The 22,707-nt window shown below is 40.7% G+C and overlaps 1 protein-coding gene across 1 annotated transcript in view; it reads right to left on the bottom strand.

Moving 5' to 3' along the window:
* The window catches only part of LOC135079543 (DENN domain-containing protein Crag), a 42,693-nt gene that overhangs the window by 14,222 nt on the left and 5,764 nt on the right, over positions 1-22,707 (bottom strand). Inside the window, exons 4-24 of the mRNA XM_063974194.1 lie at positions 20,161-20,400; positions 19,531-19,618; positions 15,321-15,480; positions 13,875-14,066; positions 13,525-13,626; positions 12,957-13,129; positions 9,336-9,427; positions 8,917-9,038; positions 8,668-8,770; positions 8,441-8,529; positions 7,958-8,122; positions 7,218-7,434; positions 6,555-6,735; positions 5,618-5,804; positions 5,007-5,173; positions 4,148-4,272; positions 3,054-3,173; positions 2,304-2,429; positions 1,676-1,782; positions 1,482-1,596; positions 1,053-1,158 (exon numbers count right to left, since the gene is read on the bottom strand). Of these exons, the coding sequence (XP_063830264.1) occupies positions 1,053-1,158; positions 1,482-1,596; positions 1,676-1,782; positions 2,304-2,429; positions 3,054-3,173; positions 4,148-4,272; positions 5,007-5,173; positions 5,618-5,804; positions 6,555-6,735; positions 7,218-7,434; positions 7,958-8,122; positions 8,441-8,529; positions 8,668-8,770; positions 8,917-9,038; positions 9,336-9,427; positions 12,957-13,129; positions 13,525-13,626; positions 13,875-14,066; positions 15,321-15,480; positions 19,531-19,618; positions 20,161-20,400 (2,977 nt within the window). The remainder of the gene's footprint in view (positions 1-1,052; positions 1,159-1,481; positions 1,597-1,675; positions 1,783-2,303; positions 2,430-3,053; positions 3,174-4,147; positions 4,273-5,006; positions 5,174-5,617; positions 5,805-6,554; positions 6,736-7,217; positions 7,435-7,957; positions 8,123-8,440; positions 8,530-8,667; positions 8,771-8,916; positions 9,039-9,335; positions 9,428-12,956; positions 13,130-13,524; positions 13,627-13,874; positions 14,067-15,320; positions 15,481-19,530; positions 19,619-20,160; positions 20,401-22,707) is intronic.

The raw sequence follows: 22,707 nt of genomic DNA, 5'->3' as shown, positions 1-22,707 counted from the left end.
TGTAATAGAAGGCGTGATTAGTGTTGACTAGCTTTTGCATTCACCCGCGTGAAATTAAGTTTGTCACAAATCGTCATAAATTATAGCCTATATGATATTCTGAGTTATAAACAATAATACTGTAAAGTTTCATCAAAATCCGTTCAGTGGTTTTTGAGCCCATTCATTACAAACATACAAAAATAGGTACAAATCTTTCCTCTTTATAATATTATAGTATAGACTAGCTTTTGCCCGCGGTTTCACCCGCGTGAAATTTAGTTTGTCACAGATCGTCATAAATTATAGCCTATATGTTAATCTGGGTTATAAACAATAATTCAATGCTTGGTGTTTCTTTACGAGATCGAATCAGAAATGAGAAGATCCGTAAACGAACTAAAGTCGCTGACATAGCCCGACGGATTAGCAAGCCAAAGTGGCAATGGGCAGGGCACATAGTACGCAGAACTGACGGCCGATGGGGCAGCAAGGTTCTGGAGTGGAGGCCGCGTACCGGAAAACGCAGCGTGGGACGTCCACCCACAAGGTGGACCGACGACATTATAAAGGTAGCAGGAAGGCGCTGGACGCAGGCCGCTACCAACCGGGCAGCATGGAAAGCATTGGGGGATGCCTATGTTCAGCAGTGGACGTCCTATGGCTGAGATGATGATAATGATGATGATGAAATAACTTCTTTGACAAAGTCCATGTCAAGGTCTTCCAATTTTTACTTTACTTTCGTTCGTTTCGGCGAAATAACGTTCACTGCTGGACAAAGGTCTCCCCCAAGAATTTCCATAACGACCGGTCCTGCGTTGCCCGCATCCAGGTTCTTCCAGGGACCTTCACCAGATCGTCGGTCCACCTAGTAGGGGACCTGCCCACGCTACGTCTTCCGGGCCGTGGTCGCCACTCGAGAAATTTTCTGTCCCAACGGCCATCAGTGAAAAACTTATGTCTACGCCCATTTACTACGCCAAGAGGAAAATTCAATCAAATCAGCATCACACAAATGTTTTAAAATCTCGAAGCGCTATAAAAAATTACGAAATGAAAGATTTTCTTACTTCAATGGTGATGTCTTCGCCTCTAATGACTCCGTCGCAGCTGCCTCTTTGTCGGGCTCTTCGGGGAAACTGAGGGCTCGCGTGCACCGCGATTTTGGATTTGACACTAAAAACAAAGTCATAGTTAATGATTAATCCAAATACCTATTAAATACGGAAATTTAATTCATCTATGGTTACGTTAAAACTGTTTTAAAGATTTACACGAAAAGTAGGTTATTATAATAGTCATATTAGAAATCAAATCTAACGTATTGTAGAATTTACAGTGACTAAGTTTCTTGCGCTGCTTCTTCTCAACACTGGCCCATTTATTGTCCTGAAGCAGTAGTAGGGTTAATACTGGGGCGTGTAAAAGTGCTTTTTAAAAGCCCACTTGCAAAAATAAATGAGCTTTTTTATGAGTTTTATACATTATCAATAACGTACCTCCACCGAATGATAGCCTCTGTAGATTCTGTATAATCTGTGCATCGCCAGCGAAACTCTCTGACCTTGTTAGAATTCTCAAATCTGACGGACTGTCCGGACTAACGTGTATGGTCTAAAAATAGGACAAATAAACGTATTAATACATTGGAAACAAATTAAATAATGTCAGAGTGAAGTGAGTAGGAGTTTACCTGTCTCTTTTCAGAAATAGTTAACGGTGTACTGCTAGTGTCTTCGTTGCCTAAAGAGTTACTTCGGGGTCTTGCTGTTTCAGTCAAGTCGGGGTTTGAGGGCATTCCTGTAAAGAATATCATACTGAGAAACACCTAATTTTTGACCGGTCTAATTTACTTTCTTCACTTTTTATTTATCAATTTTATGATCTGTTTTTTTTTCACATTTATTTTTTTGAACTTATTGTGTTAGTTAATATTACAGGGTGTAAAAAATGACTGAAATAAAAACTATATTATTATTATTTAGTAATTGTTTAATAACAATTATCTAAAATGATAATAAATGTTAACTCTGCTTTAGATAAATTGCATTTTTAATTGATTTAAATAATCAATCAACTATTGTTCAACGTTGACCAAAAAGTGATATGATTATGGGCCTAAGAAACTTGAGAGTGAGGAGGCTTCATTTAAAGATATGCGCTTGGAATTCTCCAAACATTAAAATAATTGGGTTTTCAGAACTAATTACAACCTTTTCTTTTACTTGCAGTGTTTTATGTTACTTTGTGCAGGTCCAATCTTGCAATTTTGAACTCGAATAGTCTGAAACTTGGACCTCTGTCCCTGCCGGGAGTCGTACCTGTGATGAGTATCCCTGCCGCGGTGGACATAGCTGGCACGTGCGGGCGTGCCGGCGTGGCGCGCACGATGTTCCCGCGACGGATCAGCGCTTCGAACGCGGTGGAACGCGCCTCCTGTTCCCTGCCTGTGGATTATATCGACTATAGTGACTATTTATATTTAAAACTGACTATTTTTCCAGTCATCGTAATATCTCTGCTTGGTTTGTAAAAGATAATGTGACTAAAACGAGGCCTAGGTCTGTACAATACAAAATGTTTTCTTGTATCCCTTTTTTTATTCTTGATTTTCATATGCCAGTCTCAACCAGCAATAAGCAACAATTAAGCCATTATTGGCGGGGCACCGACACATACATTTTTAATATTTTAACCTTTATTATTATCATTTGTATCTCTTCTATGTATCCATCCATGGTCACGGAGCGGAGGCCGGTCCTTTTGGTAGGCGTTCGTGGGAATACAAATCCAATACGAAGATAATGCCCCTTCGAGATACGATAATGTGTTCATTATTATGATGATCATCCTGTTTAATAGTCTTTCTTAATGTACGGTCGACAGCACGTCAACGTAAACGTAACTGTGGTATCTTACGTAGTTGCGATAGGGGCGAGTTTGCAACGAAAATGTATAGCTTGATGTGCTGTCGACTGTACCATAGCCAATCATCTGTATTTCATGTAAGAGGTAACTTTAAACACAAGAAAGAAAGAATAAAGAAAGTAATAAACCTATGTTCAACTCACCCGAGTCCAAGCTAGTCCGACTGAGAGCGGGTTCGCACGCTGCCAGTCCCGCCAGAGCGGACAACTCGCCGCCTTCGCCCACGGCCGCTGCCGAACGCACGCGAGGTAACGTGCCACTGCCTGTGAACAAACATGTATTATTCAACATTGTTCAGCTGGGTAAAGAAAGTGGATTTTTTAGTGTTCTCATGTCACCTCGGAACCATTTCACAGTGAATTGATTCGACTAAAGCGGTCGCCTTTGTTCACGTAGGAGGCTAGGAATTGATTCACCCAGTGTAACCCAGTACACAAATGCGACTTTTTTAAATAATCTTGTGGACTTTTCAGTCTATTACAAGGGCGGTAGTAGATAGATCTTCGTCGATAGCACTCGTGACTATTGTTTAACTCACTTTTCACACAAGAAAACATGGACAATATTTTATCATAGACCCTGAAGAAAGTGCTTATAGTATGCTAAAGGTCCTCAAAAAAACCATACATAGGTAAGCCTTGTAGACCACGAACAATGTTTCTAGGTTTGGCAAGGGGTAAAGACGTTATTCAGTTCATATTTGGTCATCAAACTGTAATTTCTCACTAACATGGACCTGCAGGTCACAATATACCCTTAAAATTAATTTAGACTACTATAACCTTATTTACCAGCGGTATAAGTTACTTGCTGCCAGCAGAGGTCGTGCTAAGTCCGGCACTGGCGGCGCGGCTGGCTCGTTGCGCGCCCGCTTTGCGGAACAACGCCGCGCCCATCACTGCTATACGAATCTTTTTCCAGAGCAATATACGGGACTATTCCCACCTCTGCAACTCTAGTGTAGCCAGGATCTACAGATTTGCCGCCAATAATAATCACCAGCCAGCAGTATAGGTTACTTACTGCCAGCAGACGTCGTGCTAAGTCCGGCACTGGCGGCGCGGCTGGCCCGTTGCGCGCCCGCTTTGCGGAACAACGCCGCGCCCATCACCGCTATACGAATCTTGTTCCAGAGCAATATACGGGACTATTCCCACCGCTGCAACTGCTGTGTAGTCAGGATCTGCAGCTTGACCGCCAATAAAAACCACCACCCTTTCAGTACAGTAATACTTACTGCCAGCAGAGGTCGTGCTAAGTCCGGCACTGGCGGCGCGGCTGGCTCGTTGCGCGCCCGCTTTGCGGAACAACGCCGCGCCCATCACTGCTATACGAAGCTTGTTCCAGAGTAGCTGGGAACCGCTGGAACAATCACATTTTTGAAAAATGTAAATAAATAAAAAACGTTTATTGCTTTTTACACATAAAAGTAATTACAAGAAACAAAATTACATTATAAAGCTAAAAGAAAAAGCAAATGGAGGTGGCTCAGCATGTGCCGCCAAGGACTACCTGCCCTAGACAGCGCTGGTTTTCAGCCACCACCATTTCTCTTGAGGTGTTGGTCGAGAAAATGGTAAATGTAGTTTATCTATGAAAGTCTGCAAGCTGTAGTATTACAATATGCCGGGAGTGAACAGGAGAAGTGTCATATTTTAACTAACGGGACAAGAATGTTGTTTATTGCCCTTCCCGAAACACAGTGACATTTATTTCTTACTTATTGCTCACAAATGGTGTAAACATATTCATATTTTTCTACGAAAACGAGCAGATCAAAGAATATTTATTTTTTAAGATTAGTTATTTGCATTAAGACTTACTAATAATTTATAACTCTTGAAATAACATGTGCTTTAATGAGGGCTATCGTTTTTATACTTAACTCTACAGTGGCGCCATCTTGATGAGTGCAAATGCGATAGTCCTCCTACCACTTTAGCGCTCACCAGTTGGTGCCACTGTCTTCGCTACTAGCAACTGACAGGACCTTACTCTACAGTGGCGCTAACTGGTGAGCGCTAAAACGATAGCCCTCATTGGAATAGCAAAGCGAAAGAGAAATACATCATTTTTCACAATTTTGAATGACATACCTGGGCATATCCTTAGGCCACGTAGCCTCCAATACACAGCGGTTGTAGTATCCATAGGTGAGCGCGTTAGGTTGTAATCCAGCGCGCTTCATTAGAAACAGGAGTTGTACAGCCAACACTGGTAGTGAATGAATACCGCACAGCTGCATCATCACGCGGTAGCAGACCTGGATGGAAAACAATTTCTGATGTTAATAGACTTAATAAAAAATAGAGGAAGAACAAAGATTTTTTTTGCAATGTTGTACAACCTAAGGTGAGAGGTTATAAGTTGATATTTTCAAACGAAAGTTTCATTCTCGTATCTTTATTCAAAACCTCATATCACGGGATTGTCCCTGATTTTGAATTGTTTTGTTTAATTTGAACAACGATAAAACCAAACCAACCAATAATAAATTCACTAAACGTATTGCCTGAAACCTAATGCTGTCCTTTATAGTAAGTAACAGTAGTATCATTTGTATGAATCATTACACACTGTTTAAGACCGACTGCTCTAAAGCACACTTAGTTTGATAGCTTGCGTAAGGAGTTCAATCTTCATTGAAACAAATGTTCTTATTTTATTTATAGAATAGTTATGTAACTATGTGTAATTATGTACTCACCTCGTCACAAGGCACCCTCAGTTTCGTAGCCCGCTCCAGTAGTTCAAACGCAGCCCGCAAAGTCGCGTGCTCCTTCCCGCGACTCAGTTGTAGACGACACGGTAACGCTAGGAAGTAAAGCGAGTAGCAAGCGCCTAGGAGACACTTAGCCCACGCCTCTGGTGATAAACTTGCTTTGCGGGCCAACCTAGAAAGGAAAGGATCCTTCAATATACGGTATTTTCTATAATATTTTTTTATATTTTACAAGAAAACATAAAATATACAGAGAATCTGATGAAGGTAGCGGAAAGCACCTGAATGCGGGCAGTACAATACGCCCCGCCCCCTGAAACAAAGTATGGCAATTCTGCAGGCTAAGTTGTTGGTTACTTTGATTCTCCTATGGAACTCCTCATTTCTGATTTAGGGTCATTTCTGTTTTAGGGATTCCGAGCTCCGAGCAAAACAATAGCTCCATTGCGGTTTAGGTGACTATGAGCCATAATATTCAAGCCTTTAATCGCCTTTTACTATACCCACCAGAAAAGTAGAATTTCTAGTATACTTCGTCTGGAATAAGATCCATGAGAAATGGCAGTATTTACCTCTGTGCAGCAGCGATTTCGTGTTTCGTCCGCCTCGCCATAGGTGAAGCGTCCGCTAAAGACTCGGCCGAAGCGAGCGCGGCCGCGGGTAAGCTTTGTACCGCACCGCTTCTGGTTCGACTCCTACATTTGGCCACGAGAGCGTTGTCCAACTCAAATTTATTGTAGGTTCATGAGAAACAGCTATATTTACCTCTGTGCAGCAACTATTTCGAGTTTTGCCATGAGAGAGACGTCCGCCAGAGACTCGGCCGAAGCATCTACTTTAGCCAACTATACAATTCTAGGCGAGCTTTGGTCTACTTAAATTTTACGGCAATGGTATGGACGAAAGATTCGACCAGTATTACCTCTGTGCAGCAGCGATTTCGTGTTTCGTCCGCCTCGCCATAGGTGAAGCGTCCGCTAAAGACTCGGCCGAGGCGAGCGCGGCCGCTGGTAAGCTTTGCACCGCACCGCTTCTGGTTCGACTCCGACATTTGGCCACGAGAGCGTTGTCCAATTCGAATTTCTCGTACGTGTATACTTCGTCTGAAAGGTACATAATATAATATCGATTACGCTTGTGAATGGTAATACAAGTCACAAAATGGTCAGTAATACGCTAAACTCAAATATGAAAGAAAATACTGCGACTTGTCAGGTAATATTCTGACGTAAAAGAGCTGCCACGCCCAACACATGGTACCCTGCTTCCACAACGCTCTAATATCATAGAGGGATTGGGCGAACGATACGCTCGCTCTAAGGGTGCAGTCCTGTTGTCCCCCCTGGCTAGGGGAGACAACAGGACTGGATTTTTAATCAATGATTTGAGGACTGTTGTCCCCCTGGCAAACATTATTTAAATGCCATATATTTTTATAACATTAAACGTCAATATTTGATAAACTTCACAAACGAGCGCTCGTGAACGAACAGTATTATCCACCTTCCGAAACTTTATAACTTACCAGGGCCAGCGTTTAAAATATTATAATACTTAATTGCTGATACTTTTATTATAAACTTACCAGGGTCAGGCGGATCAGGCGGCAACACAAACACGGTCCGTTCAGACGTATTCGTATTGTCCATTCCTAGTAACGGCTCGTCTCCCGCCGCCACTCGCTCGATGCACTCGTCGAAGAACGTTAGACCTTGATCGACGTCGCAAACGAACGAACGCTCTTCGATGAAACGCGTGAACATTTGCGTTCGCATCATTAGCGCGAAGAAACGTTGGTGCGTCTGGAAGATTAGAAGTATTTTTTTTTTATTTTAATTCAAGATGCAAAAGAGATATCAAAGCTTGTGTGTGTGTGGACAGCTAGTATAAATAGAGTTAAATGTTTGTTTTATTTTCGCACTATACATACTGAGCAAATGCTAATGCTAAGAGATATATTCATGCACATAAATGTTTGTATTGTGCAGAAACCGAACCCGCGACCTCATTGAAGTCCGACACATAACCAAGCAGCTGTTATAGATGTAGTTTAAATAAATTAATCGTTAGCGGTTAGGGAAATTTTGCACTAAAGCTGATTTTTTTTCTTCCCTCAATCTTTTTTCTGACATTGATAGTGCATAACTTGTGACTTTATGGTTATGGCCACATGTAAAGAATAGTGTATTTTCACCCCTAATCCAGTTTTTATTAAAACTGACAGGAGCTGCGACGAGGAAATAACGAAATCCTATTGGTTTCTTATACACGTATACCGTGATGGAAAACGATCCTAAATGTATAATGAATAGTTCACAATATTACCTTATCCCTCGATCTAAGGAACGCGTCCATATGAAACAGCGCGTGGGGGTCCGTAGTTCCCACAGTCGGTGCCTTCGTGATGGGGATGAGGTAGCTGCGGTACCCTTGTAGCGTCACCGCCATGAACCGAAGAAACGCTTCTTGGATTTTCAACTCTAATGCTTGCTGCAATAAGAGTAATGTTTAAAAAATTCACAGTCAGCACAAAAGACTAAGATATTTTTGTTGCAATATCACATTTATTACAACTACATAAAAGTGTTGTGCCGTTGTCTTTACACAGTTCATTTGTGATGAGATTTTTCATTTAATAAATTAGACACTCATGCACGGCATATTATTTGCCAGACAATTTCGAGTATTATGTCAGTAACGAATAAGTTAGAATCAGAATTAAGCCAAACATAGGGCTCTAATCACTAATGATATTATGATACATCTAGATTTTCTCTACTGTTTTAAAGATAAGGTAAGAAAACTTACCTCTTTTTTCCTTCTTTGGAAATCTCTATCTAAACTTGTTGTGGGTTCTCCATTGAATTTACTATCACTAGAATGGTGTATAGGTGATGCTAGAACAAGAATAAATACATTGAACACAATATTACTGCAAAAGTCAAGCATATTGGAATTTGTTGGCCCATTTTTATTCGGTGGCTAATTCTAATATGTATCTAATGCTTTTTAGTTTTAGATCTTATTTTACTTACCCGGTCGTATGCTGCCATATAAAACTTCTAATGTTTGTCTTAGAAATCTCGCTTGCCGTTTCGGTAATAATTTTATCGATATATGCCGTTGTGATTCGCAAATCTGAAATAATAAGCCAATTTAGTTACGAAAAATGGCAAAGGCATCGCAGTTTTTAGTATCGAGTGGATCGAATTTATGTCATCGAATCGAGCGTAATAATCAACTATATGCTAATAATTTTATATGTAAGTACATAAGTAACTTACTGTGATGTTATTTGTGTCTAAATCGACACACGTCACATCTGGCGGGGGTTCGTAAAGGTCGAAAAACCTTGAGTCGACGCCTATTAAGTATGGCAAAGGTGCGTGCAACACTTCTGCCAGACCTGAAAGAAATATTTCATTTAAATCATAATAATATAAAAAATGGCTAGAAAGGTCAAATTATGTATAACTAGCTATAACTAGTTTGTCTGTCACAGAAAAACTTTATCGCGCGCTTCCCTGTTTCAAAAACCGGGATAAAAACTTTCCTATGTCCTTTCCCGAGACTCCAAATATCTCTATGCCAAATTTCATCACAATCTGTTTAGTGGTTTAGGCGCGAAAGCAAGACAGACAGACAGACAGACAGAGTTACTTTCGCATTTATAATATTAGTATAGATAGTATAGATTAATTACCTAATGGACATAATGGTATGTAAGGACACTGCCATTTGAAGGGAAATAATAAACTTGACACCGCTTCCGATACAGCTGTTAATGTGTCTGGCCTGAAACAAACATTAGATAACATTAAAAACTTTCTTGTGTTAGATATGAAACACATACTGGATGCATAATGGAACAGGTACTAAGTGTAATGTATTGATTACTGTAAATCCAAATTTATTTTGGTTCAGTGAAATGGCATCGAAACTAGTCTGAATTTCTTAAAAACAAGATATGTTCGGTCGGTATCATAATATAGATTTTGTTCAAAGATAGGCGAAATCGAAAGAAACACGGTAAAAGGTCATAGGTGTGCTACATCCCATAGATAAATATGTTTGCATGAGCATCTTATAACTGCCATAAAGACTATTTTTAATAAATACTTTATGAAACATGTCACATATTTGCGACATACCGCAGCGAGTGTATCAATATCTTCTGCTCCGTGATGGCCAACGCTAGTAGCAGCAGGCAGTTGTCCGGCCCCACGTTCAGGAGCAGTTGCCTGAAGCCCGCGCCGCTCCTCACTAACGGTTGGTCGTCCCTTCGCGTCACTATCGCACGTATTCACAAACATTATGAGGCCTCACAGTGCGCGTGGACGCACAGGGTGACACACGAACCAATCACAGAGCTCTATTCAACACTGTACGTTCGATTTGCTGCTTCAGTAAGCAAGCTTCGTTTGTGAATACGGGCATTGACTCGGTCGTGAGCGTTTGTTCATAATCATCATCATCATTTCAGCCATAGGACGTCCACTGCTGAACATAGGCCTCCCCTAATGCTTTCCATGTTGATCGATTGGTAGCGGCCTGCGTCCAGCGCTTCCCTGCTACCTTTACGATGTCGTCGGTCCACCTTGTTGTTCATAATAACTGTGGATAAATAATTTGTGACATACCGCAGCGAGTGTATCAATATCTTCTGCTCCGTGATGGCCAACGCTAGTAGCAGCAGGCAGTTGTCCGGCCCTAAGTTCAGGAGCAGTTGCCTGAAGCCCGCGCCGCTCCTCACTAGCGGTTGGTCGTCCCTTCGCGTCACTATCGCCCGTATTCACAAACATTACTATGAGGTCTCACAGTGCGCGTGGACGCACAGGGTGACACACGAACCAATCACAGAGCTCTATTCAACGCTGTGCGTTCGATTTGTTGCTTCACTAAAGGCCTATTCAAACCTGAGCGATATTCGCTGCCGCTGTGGGTAGAGGTACATACCACGCAGGTTTCGCTCAGGTATTTAGTATCAAGTACCGCGGCTGGAGCGTTTTCTCTGCCGCAGACGGTAGCGAATACCGCTTAGGTCTGAATAGGCCTTTAAGCAGGCATCGTTTGTGAATAAGGGCATTTGACTCGGTCGTGGGCGTTTTGTGATAACTGTGGATAAATTACTTGCAACATACCGCAGCGAGTGTATCAATATTTTCTGCTCCGTGATGGCCAACGCTAGTAGCAGCAGGCAGTTGTCCGGCCCCAAGTTGAGAAGCAGTTGCCTGAAGCCCGCGCCGCTCCTCACTAGCGGTTGGTCGTCCCTTCGCGTCACTATGACTTTTTTTTTATCCACAACGAGGAAGCACTTGGCCTGTATCTCACCTGATGGTAAGTGATGATCAGGCCGAAGGTGGAAGCGAGCTTCACCCGGAATCCTCAACCACGGAGGAACTGGCTATCTTACCTCTAACTGCCGGAACACAACAATGCTGTTAACATTGTTGTTATGGCGACAGACTTAGGTAAGATGGTGGTGATGGTGACTCGGTTGTCGTTTGTTAGTGATAACTGTGGATAAATTACTTGCAACATACCGCAGCGAGTGTATCAATATCTTCTGCTCCGTGATGGCCAACGCTAGTAGCAGCAGGCAGTTGTCCGGCCCCAAGTTCAGGAGCAGTTGCCTGAAGCCCGCGCCGCTCCTCACTAGCGGTTGGTCGTCCCTTCGCGTCACTATGACTTTTTTTTTTTTATCCACAACTAGGAAGCACTTCGCCTGTATCTCACCTGATGGTAAGTGACGATCAGGCCGAAGGTGGAAGCGAGCTTCACCCGGAATCCTCAACCACGGAGGAACTGGCTATCTTACCTCTAACTGCCGGAACACAACAATGCTGTTAACATTGTTGCTCTGGCGACAGACTTAGGTAAGATGGTGGTAATGGTGACTCGGTTGTCGTTTGTTAGTGATAACTGTGGATATATTACTTGCAACATACCGGAGCGAGTGTATCAATATCTTCTGCTCCGTGATGGCCAACGCTAGTAGCAGCAGGCAGTTGTCCGGCCCCAAGTTCAGGAGCAGTTGCCTGAAGCCCGCACCGCTCCTCACTAGCGGTTGGTCGTCCCTTCGCGTCACTATGACTTTTTTTTTTATCCACAACGAGGAAGTACTTGGCCTGTTTCTCACCTGATGGTAAGTGACGATCAGGCCGAAGGTGGAAGCGAGCTTCACCCGGAATCCTCAACCACGGAGGAACTGGCTATCTTACCTCTAACTGCCGGAACACAACAATGCTGTTAACATTGTCGTTATGGCGACAGACTTAGGTAAGATGGTGGTGATGGTGACTCGGTCGTGGGTGTTTGGTGATTACTGTGGATAAATAATTTGCAACATACCGGAGCGAGTGTATCAATATCTTCTGCTCCGTGATGGCCAACGCTAGCAGCAGCAGGCAGTTGTCCGGCCCCAAGTTCAGGAGCAGTTGCCTGAAGCCCGCGCCGCTCCTCACTAACGGTTGGTCGTCCCTTCGCGTCACTATCGCACGTATTCACAAACATTATGAGGTCTCACAGTGCGCGTGGACGCACAGGGTGACACACGAACCAATCACAGAGCTCCATTCAACGCTGTGCGTTCGATTTTCTGCTTCACTTAAGCAAGCATCGTTTGTGAATACGGGCATTTGACTCGGTTGTGGGCGTTCGTTGATCATCATCATCATTTCAGCCATAGGACGTCCACTGCTGAACATAGGCCTCCCCCAATGCTTTCCATATTGATCGATTGGTAGCGGCCTGCGTCCAGCGCTTCCCTGCTACCTTTACGATGTCGTCGGTCCACCTTGTTGTTCATAATAACTGTGGATAAATAATTTGTGACATACCGGAGCGAGTGTATCAATATCTTCTGCTCCGTAATGGCCAACGCTAGTAGCAGCAGGCAGTTGTCCGGCCCCAAGTTCAGGAGCAGTTGCCTGAAGCCCACGCCGCTCCTCACTAGCGGTTGGTCGTCCCTTCGCGTCACTATCGCCCGTATACACAAACATTATGAGGTCTCACAGTGCGCGTGGACGCACAGGGTGACATACGAACCAATCACAGAGCTCTATTCAACGTGCGTTCGATTTGCTGCTTCACTTAAGCAAGTATCGTTTGTGAATACGGGCATTTGACTCGGTTGTGGGCGTTCGTTGATCATCATCATCATTTCAGCCATAGGACGTCCACTGCTGAACATAGGCCTCCCCCAATGCTTTCCATATTGATCGATTGGTAGCGGCCTGCGTCCAGCGCTTCCCTGCTACCTTTACGATGTCGTCGGTCCACCTTGTTGTTCATAATAACTGTGGATAAATAATTTGTGACATACCGCAGCGAGTGTATCAATATCTTCTGCTCCGTGATGGCCAACGCCAGTAGCAGCAGGCAGTTGTCCGGCCCCAAGTTGAGAAGCAGTTGCCTGAAGCCCGCGCCGCTCCTCACTAGCGGTTGGTCGTCCCTTCGCGTCACTATGACTCGGTCGTGGGCGTTTGTTGGCGATAGCTGTGGATAAATGAAGAGTGATTATGAGAACTAGTGTTGTGAAAAAGTCTATAGTCTGGTCTGCGAGCATATAGAATTCTGTGCAATGACCCCAAGCTACCCATCCTTATCGCTCGCGCGTAATTATGTTGCTGTCGCCCTCACACACTCACTGCGGGCGCCCGTCGCACAGTCGCGACAGCAATATAATTACGCGCGAGCGTTAAGGATGGGTAGCTTGGGGTCATTGGACATAATTCTACGTGCTCACAGACCGGGCTTTAGTCGTTATCTTGGGAGGGTATGGATAATTTCTGATGAAACTTATAACAGAGGCATGCGTTTGGAAAAGCCCATGTCTACGATTTTATATCTGTTAAGAACAAAAATAACAGATAAAAGACGATTATATTTACCTGTAATAGAATCCTAGGCTCAGGGAATGGCACCTCTTCTAATAAATGTGTGATGTACCGCTCGATTGGTATCGTTAGCGGTTGTTTACTCCATGACATTTCCTGTAACAAACATTTTACATTTTATTATAATTATGATAGATAGATTTTATATGAAAGAGTACACTTTTGTGAAACAAGTGGAATACATTACAGTACGGTAAAGTACAGTACAGTACGCTAAAGTACGGTACAGTACAGTACGCAAAAGTACAGTACTGTACCGCAAACTATAAAATATGTACTATTATGTAATGGCTCTGCCATTGCACAATAGTACAGTACGGTACAGTACTGTACCGAGTACTCACGAGTATGTACAGCAGCCACCGCTCGAAAGTATCACTGAAGGGCCATCGCGACAGCAAACAGACGCATTTGTTGATATGCGTCGAGTGTGTACTATGAGACACATTAGCGCGCCATCCCAGCATCTCCATTTGTGATTCGGTAAGCTGCGTGTGAGGGTAGCTCTCGTAGAATGTCACTGCTGAACCGTACACCTGGAAATAATGTAATAAATGTATCGGAAATATGATTCATGTTCTCTGAATATGAATAGAGATAGCTCGTCAATTTGTCATCTTTTGCATAATAAACTAGCGGGCCGCCCGCTACTTCGTCAGCGTGGATCCCGTTTTACCTTCTTAGGGGAGGAGTTTCGTAAAATCCGTTCTTTATGAGCACCTACATTCTGAAAGGAATCTCCATGCAAAATTTGAGACTCCTAGCACTTGTAGTTTCTGTGATTTCGTGATGAGTGAGTGAGTCAGTCAATCAGTGACCTTTCGCTTTTATTTATTTACTAGCTGTGCCCGCGATTTTGTACGCGTGAAAACCCGTTTTCGCAACATTTTTCATTATTGCTCTGCTCCTATTGATCGTAGCGTGATGTTGTATAGCCTATTAGCGCGTTCAAGTAAACAAACAAACAAACTCTTCAGCTTTATAATATTAGTATAGATTTAAGGATAGTACACAGCACAATATCAATCTGTAATAACAATGTGTTTAGTAGATTAATAAAATATAGATTTCCTGTCGAAGAAATCATTGAAAGTAATTAAATCTCAAGTATCATACTCGAAAGTTAAATTATCACAGCGCCAAATATGAATAGAGTAACTTACGATTCAACCCGCATGAACAAAGGATCGATAATAATACGACTAGATCATAAATAATTTTGACATAATAGAGGATCAATGGTTCAATTCATACATTGTAGCTGTTGATCATATTTAACTGGTGTATTGTCGTTCGGGTAATGGATGAGATTCAACAATCTGTATAAAGTTATGCTTTTGATTACAAATGATAGATAAAATGTTAATATGTTTCAGCCAATAGTCTACTGGGCGAACCGAACGCACAAAACATGATATCTCTGATTTTTCATTCAGGCTGCCAGATATCATCTTGAGATCGTTTGTCCATAGAACAGTAGGCCTAAGATGCGCGCCGCGATAAGTGGTTATCACGCCATTTTATCGATTTTGCCCATACATTTTGACGTCGATAAAAGTTATCACGGCGCGCATCTTAGGCCTACAGGACGTCCTACGCTACATTTGCCAAGACGTGATTTTCATTCGAGTACCAGCAATCTACTCCACTTTCTTCTTTCTTTCATTTTCTTTTACAATACAAATAGTTTATTTGTGAAACACAGGTAAGGAGTTCTTTTCCGATTTATTTATCGTTTTCAATAGAAAGTTTTCAATAAAATATTATTGCTGAAAAGAAGCTAAACCTACCTTGTCTGTAGCATCAGCAACCGTCAGTACGAAGGTTGAGAACACAGGCTTAGGCGTGGCAGCGTTGTTGGGCCACAGCTCCAGGGTCGCTCCCATGGGGAGGCAGAACAGCGGCACCGAGGTGGGGAAAGCTAGACTGCGGCGGTCTATTGTTGGATACCTGCAATGATAATGCGGATAAGATATTTTAGACCTAATGCCGTTTATTTGAAGGACGATAATTGGATACTTGACACCACCAATCAGTCAAACAAAATGTATGACAAGCTAGTTTTGGTAGCTTATAAAAAGTATATCAATAAGCTATTTTAGACCTAATGCCGTTTATTTGAAGGGTGATAATTGGACACATGACACCACCAATCAGTCAAACAACAAAATTTCGAGTAGCGAGTTTTGGTAGCTTATAAAAAGTATATCCATAAGCTATTTTAGACCTAATGACGTTCATTTGAAGGGTGATAATTGGATACTTGACACCACTAATCAGTCAAACAACAAAATTTACAAGAAGCTAGTTTTGGTAGCTTATAAAAAGTATATCAATAAGCTATTTTAGACCTAATGCCGTTTATTTCAAGGGTGATAATTGGATACTTGACACCACTAATCAGTCAAATAAAAGGATGATGGGCACAAATGTATGGAAAGTGGTACCCGCTCCAATAGCCATAACCAATATATATTTCAAAAGGCCTTTAAATGTAGGAAAATGTCTGCTATGGGGCCAGTTCTAATTCACGTTTTTAAAGCAGTAATTCCACTAAGTATTATATGAAAGTATAACACAATCATCCATGTATACGAGTATGTACTATGACTAGAATCTATGAATATAACTAAAATAAACATTGAAAAGGAAATGATTATACCTACGATGAACTACCCAAGCCATTAGCCCTTTATTCGCTTTCATCATCATCATCATGATCATTTTAGCCATAGGACGTCTAGTTGAACATAGGCCTCCCCCAATGATTTCCACAATGGCCGGTTGGTGGCGGCCTGCATCCAGCGCCTTCCCGCTACCTTTAGTGGTCGTCCGTCCATCTTGTGGGTGGACTTATTGGGTCTTGTGGGTTTATTCGCTTTAGCAACCCATAATAAAACCCTTAAGAAGTAATAAAACTCCAACCCCCTTATTAATAAAAGTTACACCCTAGTTGAACTCTGGCTTAAATTGTCATTTGGTATGGAAATGTCATTTTAATCCAAGGTTCATCCTTTTTAGGTATAACTTTTTATTAACAAGGGGGTAGTAGTTCTTCAAATAAAAACATTTATTTCACAATTATCCCTATCAATAAAATAATTATAGAGTTAAGGAAGGATGCTGGAGCAGTAATGCCTCGCATAACCTAAGTACCATACGATGGACACGTATGATACTTCGGTTACACAAAAAGTATGTTTATCTTCGAATGCAACCAGATCTGAGGCTGGTGGCCATAGTAAATGTTGTTCGTCTTGGTAAGACCTTTCAAATGACACTACAAATATAACCATTGGAGCCGGGTACCATTTTGCAAAAAAGTATGTTTATCTTCGAACACAACCAGATCTGAGGCTAGTGGCCATAGTAAAAGTTGTTCGTCTTGGTAAGACCTTTCAAACGACACTAGAAGCATATCTATTGGAGCCGGGTACCATTTTGCCCATTGTCCTTTATGACAAGCTAGTTTTGGTAGCTTATAAAAAGTATATCAATAAGCTATTTTAGACCTAATGCCGTTTATTTGAAGGGTGATAATTGGATACTTGACACCACTAATCAGTCAAACAACAAAATTTACAAGAAGCGAGTTTTGGTAGCTTATAAAAAGTATATCAAAAAAAGATTTGCCCATAGATATTGTATTAGTAAGAGCCTATGACGTTAAAAGGTTACCGACCCCTAGACTAGACGATGTTAATAAATAATAAGTGTTTTATTCATGAAATTTATAAACGCTTATATCATAACTCAAATCTTATTTATATCTGTTGGTTGAGTCACCCGCCGACTGGGTCTAGATTTTAGTATGTGACAAAAATAATACACAATCTTCAGTCTGTTTTTGCCAGATGAAAGAAGACTAAAAGTAGATTCGACAACCGCCTGGCTACCGAACTACAATGCTAGAACCAGGATTTGATACTAAATAAAATAATTAAGGATAACAATAACTTTCTTTAGAAAAATGAACTTCAAAACTATAAAATATTAATGTGCTAACAGTGAAAATCCTGAGTATAAAAAATTTAATGCAATTTAGTACAGGCTTTTAAAAACAAATTAGCAATTAAGATTGCCAAATGAAGCTACGAGAGGTATGAATAATGCATATTATTGCAGATGCAGTCTACGAGCTAATAACGTTTAAATAATGTAAATAATCTGCAACTGATTAGAGATATCGCGTCTAGTTTGCTGACAGCACTGAAGTACTGTCATTGTTTAGGAATTTCTGATTCCGACCTATTCATAGCATAATGCTTTCATGGAGGTCCGGAAACGCGTTAGCGTATCTAAACGTATAGGTAAGCACACTAAATAAAGTTTTGGGTCCGTCTTCTCAAAACTGGATTCAGTCTTGAGATGGGTTGAATTTTAAATTTAGCCTAGGCGCAGTACAGACTTTAAGTTGGCCGATAGTTGGCCCCGATTCTAATTTGTATGAAGAATCGGCCGATCCAATGTGCGCACTTCCATAATTTCCATACTGATTTACAGTGCGATTCAACTATCGGCCAACTAAAAGTCAGTGGTGGCTTAGAGCAATTTGGACCAAACATTATGATTGAAATTGAATCGAGTTTGAAGTCAATTCTTCTAATATGTACCTTAATCAATTTATGAAAAGTGTTCTCGACGTTCTTGCCCGCTACATACGACAAACTCGAAAATATGTACATTGCACAAAATTGTCATTCGCAATGACAAATTGATACTTTCATAACATGTTCAACCAGGCCACAAATTTTATTTAATAAATAACAGAACTACAGCAGCGTTAGAAAGGAAAACAGCTGTTGCTGAAATAAAAGATAAGGCTGATACATAATGGCTTTAAAAACGGTTTTATCTTGCCGCTACCATATTATTAGCGCCATTATGGTCAATTGAATAGAGTGCGAAACACACCGGCTAATATAGAGCATTGAGCGTTGTGTAACACTTCATTGAGTGTACTCATTTTAGGTCTAATTAGAGCTGACACGGGAAGTGCGTTCAAGTTTACACTTTCACAGTCGAAATGAGAACGTTTGTTGTATTCTACTCCTGTGTATGCCTACGATAATTCCGGGAAAAGTTTGTTAGCTTTTGATGTTGTCGTTCTCATTGGATCAATAAATTAATCAGAAGAAAAAAAAACAGACGTGAAGGATTGTCGACTCCAAACAGATGAGTGATGATAAACAAAGGAGTTATACACTTTAAAAGGAGACAAATAGGCATAGGATGCGCGCCGTGATAAGCGTTTATCACGGAATTTTATCCCTTTTACGCGATAAGCCCATACGACAAATGTAAAAAATCATCTAAAATCACCGATAAAATTTTATCACGGCGCGCATTCTAGCTCGGCTGTAGGCGTTTTACTATGGGGTCACGTGAGCTGTTATTTGATAATAACAACCCACTTCTACCACCGATATTTTCGAAGCCCTTGCTGGTTGGGGTTTATTTCCGGTAAAATAATAAGACCCTGAATCTGAAGTGGAAGAAAAGAGAGGAGGAATTGTCCTGTTGTCTCGTATTATAATAATGAAAATAAGAAAAATATACACAATTTAATTCAGACTGCGTACGATTGATTGCGATTTTATACGGACGATTAAACACAAATTGTGTAATACAATCGTTAAAAATAATTGCAAGAGTTTACGCACATTTGAACCGTGAGTGAACACTTATGATAATGTAACTTGCAATACCAATAATTGCAAAATAAATGTATTTTTTTACAGGAAGCGTATTTTTAATTACAAACTCGTATACGAATTTACACCAATCCTATATGATTCTCTTACAACTAATGTGATTTCGCATGCGAATCTGAATTCGAATGCTTTCGCAATACTAGAGATACTCATTAAGCCACTAAGTGAAAGGTGCACAAATTAGCATTAATTCTGTAAATTAACTAACTACTAAGTTTGAAACTATCGCTAATCTTTAAAGTTACGTTCGTAGAATCATTTTTTAAATAGGTTGTGTTATACTCACCTAAATAAAACTTCTGGCTTGTAAGATATTAGAGGAGGACGGTTCATCGACTTCTTATAACACAGAAAAACATCGCTGCCCATTAAACCTGCAATTTAAAAGAAATTATTGTGATACACACAGATATCAACATATTTTAACAAGTCATAAATTAGTAATTTAACGAAGACATTGTCAGAGACATGCTGAAATAAGAAAGTTAAACTATTTTCAATTTTAATAAAAAATAACTGTTTATAATCTATTACAACTTTTCCTCACTAGATGTTGTAAACATTAGACGCTAAACTACTTCGGATATAAACTGTGACACTACCTTGAGGCTATTTGTTCAGATTTTTTCAGATTAGTTATCTGTTTTAGGCCTCATTAGGATTATAATGATATAACATATATTGCATAATCTCAGATTGCTATAAATATCTTACAAAGAGTTTCCACATCCTCATATCATCGATACGTCATGTTATTAAACTATACAAGGAGAGTTAAAATATTTTTGGAACAAACTTATGGAGAAGATAGGTAGGCGTTACAAGTCTCGTGCGTTACATCCTATAAAACCTCTTTAACCGTGGTCCTCGACATTAACTCAAGAAAAAAAGAATCTCATCAACAGTGAACACTAACCTTTATTCAGATTCTTGGCGATCATGCAAAACGCGTGCGGTGGACACTCCCCTTTACTTGCCACGATGACGCACACATCGACAACCACGAGTGCATTACACGGCGCTGTAGGGTGCGCCCGACGGTAGGTTATGAAGGTTTTGGCGGTCGAATTGTTCACGTTGGCCAGGCGACCGCCAACTGACACCAGAACCATTTCGGCGTCCGCCATTAGGCGTTCTTTGCCGTCGTACATGACGCCTGTTGGGGAGAAGAACAGCTTTTAAGGATTTTTCGTAATGTCAATAAAATGAGCAATTTATAAAGAGGTTATCGTCGTCAGTCTATAGCAGTCCAGTTCTGGACATAGGCCAATCCAAATACACGCCCTTTTACACTGTCTTGGATTGTCGTATACAACTTTTACCTACTGAAAGTCATCATTCCACCTAGTTAGAGGGCGTCCTACACTACCCTTGCCGAGTAGCGGTTCGCTATATCTATTAAGTTGCACAATTTCACTGTCATCATCATCATCATCATCTCAGCCATAGGACGTCCACTGCTGAACATAGGCCTCCCCCAATGCTTTCCATGTTGCCCGGTTGGTAGCGGCCTGCGTCCAGCGCCTTCCAGCTACCTTTATGATGTCGTCGGTCCACCTTGTGGGTGGACGTCCCACTGCTGTCGTGCTATCATAATATCATAATAGCGTTCTGAGTCAGTGCCTGAGGTATGGGAGCGGCACGGGAGGGGGCTTTTGGGACGTCAAACGTCATTCACCGAGACTTCAAATATTCTTCAGATTTGTATGCTCTATCACGTCATAAAGTGTCAATGTCACCCTTCTCGTACCGCTTCACAGTGATTCAGTTAAGCGCTAGAGTCTAGCGGCTAGACCTATTATAGTTTTTAACGGAGAATTGGAAAGAAAAATATACTCAACATCAAATAAACCGCACCTTCCGTGACGCGAACTTTAACGATTTTCTTGTGACACAATCATGGTGCCCCAACAATATTGGTGTTATTTGAAAGCCCAATAAATATTCTTAAAGAAAAACACATTTAATTTCTTAATAAATGATTAACATATACCATAAATTTGACTTGAAAAAATACCTCACTTTGGGATAAATTAGACCAATTTTTATGGTTATAAGACCAAATAATGTTCTCACGTGTCCTCTTTAACAGATGGATAGCGATAAATCCCAACTTAACAGTTTTATAGCCATAAAAGTTGGCTCTAGCGTAACTACCTATTTTCTGAAGAAGTGACTCTGGATCCTTCTAGAGACACATTTTTGGGGTAAAAACCTTTCCTTTAATGAAATGAAGGTTAGAACTAGGCTTTTAAATGGTGCCAATATTGGTGGGAAGTGGGAATGCATACGTTTGAAAATGCTTGTCGCGGGAGGTGCGATTTATTTGATGTCGAGTGTATATTATGGTCATTTTGGTACTGTAAATTAAAACCACGTTGCATCATTGAACTCTATCAAGGTAATAAAAACTATTATCACGCCAACGTCATTCCATTGCTGCGGTGCTTGATGTGTCTCATATCTTTTAGAGTGCAAACTTAGAGCGTATTAATACATCACTGCAAGTGACGTGGACCGTTTATCAGTACATAACCGGCAGATTAACTCCGCTTTGGTCGTAGTAAAAAAGTCGGTTGACTGGCTTCCAGGCGGACATTTTTGAAGCATTAGCTTACCTATAATAATTTAAAATAGCTTATAGGATATCGTACAATTAAAAACGTATACGGATATCTGTTCTTCTTTCCCTGTATCTAACTATTTATGAAAATTTGACCACTAATTTTATTAGAATTAGCATCATAAGTGCCACTTGTGGTCTAAACTGAATAAATATTTTTGATTTTGATCAACAGACCATGGGGAAGGGGATGTAAGACTAGAATTTATTGAGATGAGTAGAGATTTTATCATAATTATTAATTACTAGCGGCCGCCCGCGACTTCGTACGCGTGGACCCCGTTTTACCCTTAGGGGTGAAGTTTCGAGTTCTTTAGGGTTTACCCGGAAATTATTCAAACTTTTCTCGCTGTAAAAACCATCCTTGGACTTCAACAAACATTTAAAAAAAAGAATTGGTAAAATTGGTCCAGGCGTTGTTGAGTTATGCGCTTACCAACACATTTTGCGATTCATTTTTATATTATAGATGTTTTAAATTATTTTGGTAGATAAATTAATTAGGTACCTATATCAACATGAACTTCACTCAAACGAATTGACTTTGAATAATTAAGATAAAGTGTTTATTTTGCGACTGTGTGTCACCACTTGAGCGTGGATTTGCGTGATTATTGGAAAAAATATTGACGAAAATATGTCAGATAGTAAAAAAAACCATCAAAAACATATCCGAGTTTGAAAATAGTTCTAGGAATTTCATTAATCTAAATATATAATAATGAGTACTAAATTAAACATCATATCAATGCTATCCACTTGGTCTCGACCCGTGGATAACATTAATACCAGCATAAAATGCTGAGAATTTAAAACAACTCAAAATAATAATAATAATAA

Source organism: Ostrinia nubilalis, chromosome 16 (assembly GCF_963855985.1).
Source record: "Ostrinia nubilalis chromosome 16, ilOstNubi1.1, whole genome shotgun sequence".
NCBI lineage: Eukaryota > Metazoa > Arthropoda > Insecta > Lepidoptera > Crambidae > Ostrinia > Ostrinia nubilalis.
The sequence above is the reverse complement of the archived record's forward strand: the minus strand, read 5'-3'. Positions and strand labels throughout refer to the sequence as shown.